The 9,545-nt window shown below is 35.9% G+C and overlaps 1 protein-coding gene and 1 non-coding gene across 2 annotated transcripts; both read left to right on the top strand.

Moving 5' to 3' along the window:
* The first annotated feature begins 2,166 nt into the window (after window positions 1-2,166).
* LOC129950790 (protein GVQW3-like) lies at window positions 2,167-2,580 on the top strand. Its single transcript, XM_056062708.1, has one exon. It carries the CDS (start codon window positions 2,167-2,169, stop codon window positions 2,578-2,580), a length of 414 nt encoding a protein of 137 aa, XP_055918683.1.
* Window positions 2,581-6,013: 3,433 nt separating this feature from the next.
* On the top strand, window positions 6,014-6,086 carry Trnav-aac (transfer RNA valine (anticodon AAC)). The gene has a single exon. It is a non-coding gene; the product is annotated as a tRNA-Val (tRNA).
* The last annotated feature ends 3,459 nt before the right edge of the window (window positions 6,087-9,545 follow it).

Here is a 9,545-nt window from a genome sequence, read left to right as displayed (position 1 = left end):
ATACTAAGTCCGTGTTGAGCGACTAAAAAAAGAATGTCTGTAATGAATAGTACGTCCGAAATTGGGCTAAAGGATAAACTGAGGGGCATTCCTAGAAGTGCGGGTATTACGGTTGAATTGTTTGAGTGGAGTAGTGCAACTGGCTATTTCACTAGAACATTGTTTGTGAAAATAGAGATAAAATAATGATAGACAAAGTTTCTGTTATACAACGGTCAACTATCATTTTTAAAGCTCTCTTTTAAATTCTTACCAATAAAATGAAGTGAGTTATTGGAACGAGTGCCCAGATGGCTAGATATGAGAGTTGCACTCAAGTTTAGGACGAATATAGGCTTTATACATTTTAGACAGATCAGAAGCGGTACAAAACTTCCTGCACCGTTCGGAGAAAATCTAAACACTTAGAAGAGTTTTTGGCGACTTCAAATATGTGCTCACACCACAAGATATAGTTTGTGACACATACCTAGAACTGAAAGCTGTTCAGTCACCTCAATGCAAGTATCACCCATGGATAGTGGCATTAGGGAAGGGTTACGCTTTTGAGACAGTAGACAGCATTGAGTTTTCGAAGCATTAAATTCTACACGATTTTTAATTCCTCATTGGACAGTGCTGTTAAAATCATAATTTAATAAGCTTATTATAAGCTGCCGTTGGTAATCCAAATAAGAAGAACAAGGGTGAGATTCTAAGATCAAATATGACATGCTGAGGATACTGTCATCAGCAAAATAATTTACAAAAACAAGTAAGGATGTTGGAGACAAAATGTGCCCTGGGGCACACTTGAATTGAAAGTTCCGAAGTAAATTTTTTTACCCAACGAAGAAAAGATTCACTAACACGAAATGAGTGCATTTTCAATAAGAGTGCTTGATGCCAAATTCCAAGGCCGAATTGGGGGGCTCCCAAAGTAGAGAATTAGGAAATTTTTTGTTTTAAACTCCAGGTAGTTAACACTAGTAAACATCTTTTCCTTTGATATGTATTTTTTTTTGGTCTTTAACCTTTGCCTACAGCCTATAGTATTTTGTACAAACATGATTATTTAATTATGTTAATCTTAAATAACAGAAATCATTGATCAATATTTGTTCACTCCAATCAGGCAATCAGTGAAATATCAATATCATAGACAGTGCTGCAAACATGAGAGGCAAATACAAGGGGATGCATTATGGAGAAAAATCATTTATCGGCGTTCATACCTTGTTGTGATCATTCTCTAAAATTAGTGGGAAAGGCAGCTGCTAGCTCTTGTCCATCGGCTGCTCAGTTCTTTGATTTCGTGCAGCATTCGTACACGTTTTTCACAGCCAGTACAGAGCGGCACCGAATTCTGATTGAGGATTTATCGGAGAAGAAAAGCGGCCAGTTTTTAGTCTTGAAAAAGCTCAGCGACACTCGTTGGTCTTGTCGAGATGAAGCTACGAAAGCCTTAGCCAACGGCTATTCGGAAATAGAAGAAGCTCTAACTAGCATATCTTCCAATAAAGAGCAAAAAGACATCACGTCGTTATCAATGAAGCAACGCACCTTCTTCAAAAGATGAATGGTCTCTAAACCGCTTTATTTACAACATTTTGGAATGATACCTTGGAGCGATTCAACGCTACAAAAATATGTTGCATGACCCGAAAATTATTCTTGAATCGACAATGCGTGCACTAGAATCATTGAAATCATATGTGGAATCCAAACGAAATGATTTTGATAAATACGAGGAAGCAGCCAAAAATACTAATGAATATGTACAATCACGCACGCACCCGCCCGAGAAATGTGAGGTTTAATTTCAAAAATGAAAATTATAAAAAATAGGCACGATGGGATAAAACCGTCTATCGAAGCTCTCTCTCCTGACCATTGAAAGCGACTTACCCCGAAAACTAGATTTCAACGAATTCATCAACGATTTTTCGGCGTAAAAATATCGAAAGGTTCCGTTCGGTAACCAAAAATGTTTATTAAATTAGTATTTACGAGGGTGGATTGAAAAGTTTCCAGCCTGACCAAGAGATGGCGCCACTAGGCCTACCTTGACTTGGCGTTCTATAGTACCATCTTTAGATAGCTTGTAGCTATAGTTTCCGTCCGATCGCCATGTTAGTTTAGTTTTGAGAGCACACTGAACAAGGCACCTCTGTGTTTTTCTTAAAAATGGAAAAGTTGGAAAATCGTGCTGTCATCAAACACTTCTATTTGAAGGAGTTAAAGCCGAAGGAAATCAAAGAAGAGATGGACTCAACACTGGGGACATATTGCCCATCATATTCAACCATTAATCAGTGGGTTTCCGAGTTTAAAAAGGGTCGTTTGAGCACCTCTGATGAGCCTCACTCAGGTCGCCCTGTTGAGGTCACAACTCCAGATATGATCGAAAAAATCCATCAAATAGTACTGGAAGACCACAGATTAAAAGTGCATGAGATAGCTAAGACCTGTAAGATGCCAAATGAATGTGTGCAAAATATTTTGCACCAACATTTGCATATGCAAAAGCTCTGCGCAAGATGGGTGCCGCGTTTGCTAACAGTCGACCAAAAATTCCGATGGCTAAAATCAACGATCTGAAGTTTGAATTGATGCCGCATCCTCCCTACTCTCCAGACCTAGCCCCGAGTGACTATTATCTGTTTCCTAACCTCAAAAATCAATGAAGAAGTAATCGAAGCTGTAAATGGGTATTTTGAGAAGCTTGGTGAATCAGTCTATAGAGATGGCATTACTAGACTAGAACACGGCTATGAGAAATGTATCAGCCTTGGAGGAGATTATGTTGAGAAATAAAAAAAAAATTCTTAAAAACGTTGTTTTTCTTGGTTAGGCCAGAAACTTTTCAATCCACCCTCGTATTTCTGTTTGTTCAATACTAAAGGAATCTACTTGGTTTCACAAAAAATTATTTATTGGAAAACTGGAGTGAAAAAAATAGTTTACTTTATTTTGAAAATAATTTGGGTCGAGGGGACCTCTGCTCCTTTATTGTCCCGAGGCCCCTGGACCTCTAAATCCGGCCCTGCCAAATTCTATTAAATGCCTTTGAAATATTATCCGAACGCTTCTAGAACCTGCTGCCTTAATGGTCACTGATTTGCTTATACGAGTATAATAAGTAATCTCAACAAAATAAAGGTATGCAATAAAAAATGTCTATTGAATTTTTGTGATTTTTTCTAAATTCAATTTTTTTAAAAAACGAAGTTATTGTCATCGGTTTGATTTGTAAAATTGAAAGTATTGACATATATTGATTTTCACTATCCCTAGAATCTAAATCCATAGGGTTAAGAGAGATCTCTCTAACATAGGTTTGAATGTTAAAAAGTTTTTATTGTCAATCATATTTAAAAAACAAGTAAAGATATAGACTTTTTCAACTCGAAAATATTTTAATTAAAACTTTAGCTCTCAAAATATTCGAATACTACGAAGATTAATAATTTTAACATCATTTATATTTGTTTGGAAAATTCAATGGACAGTTTTAAATTTGTGTATATACAAAATTGCACAAAATACAAATTCTTTAATATCGTAAACAAATAAAGATACTTTCTTTAAATTTCTTTTGTATTGTTTGTAACGTTTGATAAAACATTTTTGAAAAGAACATCTACACAAAAATTGCAAAACTAAATACAAGTTGTCTACAAGCTGGAATAATTTTGGAACAACATTATTTGCAAAAAGGAGTTACAACTAAATTTGGACTATATTGTAGACTTTTCATAGTTCCTTAATCTACAGTTTGGTATAGTTCAAAATATAATGATAGTTTTTTGTTTTTAATAATTGTAATAAAATAAAATTGAATTCGTGCATATTTAATTAAAGTCGATATCAACTATAAGTGTGTATAATTAGGACCAGCAACGTGGAGTTAAGTGAAGTTTTCATTTCTGTTAAGTGAATTATTTACAAACAAAAAAGCAATTTAAAAAACTTGTATACGCCACAGGGAACAGAACATTGTTTTAATCAGGAATCCTTTGCGTTACTCTTAAAAAAACAGAAGTTTCAGATTTCAAATATTGGGTGTTTTTTTCTTAGCTGCATACGAAGTTTTGAAGGTTGGTTGTTGTCTATGGTTTGGTAGTTGAGAATATCGAATTATGGGGACATTTCTGTTCAATAGGGTTTTGGCAATTCTTTGAAAAAAAAAAATAAAGCATTTTTACCCATAAGATTTGTATTACTTAACTTTTAAAGGGCATTATGCCAACAAATTTGAATCTCTTGAAACATTGGAAGACAGTATTTACCAACATCACCATAAGGCCTAATTTATTGTAATAAGTAGTGCAAAATTGGACTGATCGAACTGACTACCCAACTCGTAACCATGCCTAAAATCGTTTTTAAAAAATACATGGTATGGAATTATCTACCATATTATTAAATAAAAAACATTTTGTCTTGTGTTATTTTTTCATGTTCTAAGCTTCATAAGAAACACTCGATACATCAAAGCAAAGCCAAAGAAAACAATATTTTAAGCTATAGACTTGACAAATCCAACAAGACTTAGGCCGCGTTTCCATTCGCAAGAAAATTTCTGCAATAAATGTCCGATAGTCTGTCCGACAGTAAATTGCAAGTGAAAACTACCAAGCAAGTTCTATCGCGACTTTTCTTTCATAACTTCTTGCGAATATTTGCAAGTGCAATTAATTGTTGGTTTTGTAAGAAGCTTAATATTAATTATGTATATAAACCTTAATATTCTCATTATTAACTTGGATAATGGACTTTGGCATGAAAACAAACAACTCTTTTTTTTTGGAATAAGTATTTTGAACCGCATCTTACTTAACTGAGCGGATATAAAGACGACATTGTTTTTAGAGGAATCGAAAGAAGAACACGTTTTTTAGAAAACACTTGGAGTACATTTTTGTAATAAAAAAATATATACTTCTCTAAACAAAAAGTTTGCTTTATTTCAGTTTAAACACTTTTGCATCGATTTGCGAGAGTTTTTGCAGCTTATCGAAACAGTTTCGTATATCTCGCGCAAGTGGCTGGTTGACGTCTTTGCTTTATACAAAATGATTAGAATAAAAAGTCAACAGGAGTCTTTCCTTCGGTCATATTGACTCACGGAATCGAGTGTCTTGTTTTTTTTTATAATAGGACCTACTTTCAATATCAAAACTTACAAATCAATTGCGGTCATGCGAGTGAAATTGAAGTATTGCTGAGCATCTTTTATATTTAATTCGTTTAATAAAATAAAGAAGGCACCAGCTTACTGTCTTTTCAAAATCCAATCTCGAACCCAAGTTAACTTTTTTTCTTTTTTAATAATAAAATTATCATCGCAGCTGCTAATCGTTGACGTTTTCTCGCCATGACTTCATAATTATAACTTATGTTGAAATTCAAAGTTTAAATTTTCATAACAGTTTTGACTTTTTTAAACAAATAAATTAGGTGGCGCAACAGTCCATGAAGAACAAGGGCCTTGTGACTTACAACTCTCAACCATTCCTCTGTTCGACTAATGTTGTCAGAGATGACTTTATTTACTTTATTACTCTATTACGAAATATAGCATCTTGAATTAATTTATCACAATTTGAAAATCATTTTGAAGGAACTTAACTTATGGACACATAATGCGAAAAACATATTTTATTTGCAATAGCTCAATATTATTGTTATACGTATGTATATACCAATTGTTATACTTGTATAACTAAAAGAAACAAATATTTGTTGGTATAGTTTTTGGTGTTGTGTGACATCTAAAAGTATACTCTGAAAATAATCCCTTATTTTGCCACGAGTTTCCACCTTAACATTGGCTTATTTAAATAATTTAGTGCATAAAAACGTTGTTGTTTTATTAAAACTAAATACAAACTCAAAAATAAAAACTTATTTAGAATCTCGGTTTTTCGATATTTTCCCAATCTAAATTGCTAAAATACTCAGTTCTTCATATTAATTATAAAAACAATAAATGCATGTTAAATACAAAATCGTGCTACCAAAATTTTGTGTTTCCGTGGTGTAGTGGTTATCACATCCGCCTAACACGCGGAAGGCCCCCGGTTCGATCCCGGGCGGAAACAGATATCTTTTTTTTCTTCTATTGGTTTTGAAAGTTCACAAATGTCTAATAAATGACTTCTGTGGCATTGAACTAAATGCATTTGAGTTCAAAAGTGAACTGAATTATTTTTTTTTTAAATAAAAATTGATATTGTATGTTTTAGAAATACCCGGGCCGCCAATGCATATTAATTGAAAGGAACGAAAGGGTTATTTTGAATATTATACGAAAAAACCCTAAGACGAATTGCCCTGCCATACAAAAATTAGTCTGTGATACATGTCACAAAGACGTCAACAGACATCAACTTTTTTCAAGAACAACTAGAAAGAAGCCCCTGATAAGTGATGTGAATAAGAAGAAACGGAAAGACTTTGCATCTCTGCACAAAGACGCTGATCTGGAATTTTGGAAGAAGGTTTTGTTCAACGACAAGAGCAAGTACAATATTTTTGGACACGATGGCCCTGCAAAAGCTTGGAGAAAAAGTGACATAGCAATGGAAAGCCAAAATCCCCAAAGAACGGTTAAGCACTGTGGTAGCGGTGTCATGGTTTTAGGAAGCATGGCCTGGTCTGGCGTGGGAGAGCTTCAATTCATTGAAGGAAACATGGATTTTTTTTTTTTTTTTTCAAATTCATTTTTATTTAATTCAATCTTAAACCTATCTTAAAGCTAGACAAAAATTCATAAAACTAGCCTAATTATCCATAACTTACAACTAACTTAATGGTCCCATACGGACACTCTAAGTTAAACTATAACACTTAAAACTAATGCCTTTCGGCCCTAAGATCTATTTTACTTCATTTTAATTTTATTTATTTTGTATTTATTAGAAAATTATGAGAAAAAACTAATATCAAGGTCTTTTTTTATTTTTACTTAAAAAACTACTTAAAATTAGGTCCTTAAATAAAACTTAAAGCTAACTTAAACTACCTATTCTACCTATAAACTACTTAAAACTAGAACAACCACAGCAGCAAATCTAACGTGTTTTGTTTTTATATTTTACTGTCTTTTTTGTATGTTTTTTTGTTTTCTTTGATTTTTTTTTTTGTTTTTTTTTTGTTGATTTTTTTTGTTTTTAATTTTTTTTTTTTTTTGTTTTTTTTTTCTTTTTTAATTTTTTTAAATTTTTTTTTTTTTTTTTTTGTGCCACCATGCCTATTCTACTTAAAACTAAACCCTAAACTATAAAACAAGTATGTAAGCCGGCCAAGGCTTAAACCCCATCCCGACCTACCCATTATCAAGTGCCGATTGAAGCCACCAAAACTGGTTCTCCTGCTTCACCCTATCAGTTCGGTCCCGTTCGGACACAGCCCTACTGAACCGAAGGAGCTCCGCTCCGCCTTGTGCCATGACGTCCCGACTGTACAGGAGTCGCCTATCCACGGTTCTTCGTCTGACGTGGTAGATTAACGGAACTGCCAATCTATCCTGTATCAGACCGCATTTGTCTAAAAAGAGGAATGCCTCTGGTGGAATGAACCCGCTCAAGCGTGCACTCTCAAAATACTCGTCGTTCGGATAAAACGCCCCGAAAATTAAATTGTTGGTCGAAGACATAGCTCTTGCAATGTGACCTCGAACGAGTTTTATCACGAAATTGTCAATTCTGTTGATTCGAGCCCCGTTGTATAGGACCTCGTTGGAATAGTAATGTACATAAGAAGATTCGGCTGTTCGATATAAGCCGGTACAGCGTCGTAAACACTGCCGCTCGAACACCCGGAACTTCTCCATCTGGGAAGGGGCAACGTTGAACCACACAGGACAACCATACACGATCATTGGCCGTATGAGGGCCATGTAGCAAATTACCTTCACTCTGGGGTCAAGCCGACTGCTAAAAAACAGCCGTTTCGTCAGAGCGAAGGCTCCTCTGGCCCTGGTTAGAGCAGCATTTATATGTCTGTCGAAATATAAATACTGATCTAACCAGATACCGAGGTACTTCACTACACTTTTGCTCGCCAATGGCTGCCCGTGAAGATCAACGATGACCATCTTGCGCCAATTCTTACACGTATCCCTCGTGGCCCTAGCCAACGGAGTCCGGAACAGAATTGTCTCTGACTTCTGGACATTTATTTTCAGTTTCCAGTCGTCGCAATATCGCTGAATCTTGTCGAAATCACGCTGCAAGAGAATTCTAATAACCTCAACCTTTCGGGCCGTTCTGTACGCAATTAGATCGTCGGCGTACGCAATTGCCTTTGTAAGACTACCTATCAGATCGCTGGTGTAAATGCTGAAGAGAATCGGCGAATTCACCGCTCCCTGTTGAAGACCATTTTTAATTGAGAATGTTGTGGTAGAAGTTACATTGCCACTTTTGACAACAAACTTTCTACCGTTAAGCATATCATAAAGTATATACAACAATGGCTTGCTTATGCCAAGCCTGCTCAGTTTTAGGTAAAGACCCTCTAACCATACGGTGTCAAAGGCCTTTTCCAAATCAACCAGAACAGCACCTGTGCATTGTTGTTTTGATTTATTCCATTGGATATCAGAAACGAGTTTAGACGCAGCATGAATTGTGTCATGACCCGCCTTGAACCCGAACTGTTTATCCGGAATTATTTTGTTGTCCGCAGCCCACTTAGTCAGAGCCCTATTAATGATCTTTTCGAAAACTTTGCTGATGCTCGGAAGAAGACTTATCGACCGAAGATTTGACGGGTTGGAGTTGTCCTTTCCCTTTTTCGGGAGAGGATGAACCACAGCGGTCTTCCAATGCACTGGATAATATGCATTATTCAGTGCATTATTGAAGAGCGTGGTGTATATGTCAATTGCTTCCATCGGTAAATGTCTAAGTACAACGTTGGATATACCATCGACACCTGCTGACTTTTTGTTTTTTATTGAATGGAAGATGAGCTGAAGCTCAACCTTCGTCACTAACAAGGGACTTGGTCCCATTTGGTCGGCGATTATGGCATTTGCCAAGGAATCGTCATTGAACCGCATGAAACCGCGGTTCTCAGATCGCCATTGTGTCATATCATTTCGAAGGTAAAAGTGATTAAGTAGGGCTCTGTTTTCCAGGTCGTGGTTGGGGCGAATGCTAACATTCACCTTGTACACTTGCTGGAAAGCAGCTCCCACCGCCTCCACTTTTTCCTTCGGATCTTCAATTATATAAAAGTCATCGTCAAAGATGGCTTCTTCTGGATCTATTTGCGCTGTCATGAGTACGTCTCTGTTTTCTTCGGTTCTTTGGAGTTTTAGACTCGGAAGGTCATTGTCGTTCTTTTTTCTGAATATTTTGTTGATTTTAGGGAACATACTAGGGTCGCTCGAATTAACTGACCGGATCTTGCGGTCCCAGTACTTGTTAATTGATAGCCTGTAGTTCTCCTTAATCAACAGATTGACATTTTTTATTGACGACTTCAGTGTCCTAACCTCCAAGTCGTGTGGGTCTGTAAGTCGTCTGTACAAGTTTTTGAGTCTTGTCAGT

Source organism: Eupeodes corollae, chromosome 3 (genome assembly GCF_945859685.1).
Source record: "Eupeodes corollae chromosome 3, idEupCoro1.1, whole genome shotgun sequence".
Lineage (NCBI taxonomy): Eukaryota > Metazoa > Arthropoda > Insecta > Diptera > Syrphidae > Eupeodes > Eupeodes corollae.
Note: the sequence above shows the minus strand (reverse complement) of the source record. Positions and strands in the feature narration are given on the sequence as shown.

Coding starts and splice junctions, on each gene's coding strand:
- LOC129950790 (XM_056062708.1), top strand. CDS start 2,167: ATGGAAAAGTTGGAAAATCGTGCTGTCATCAAACACTTCTATTTGAAG.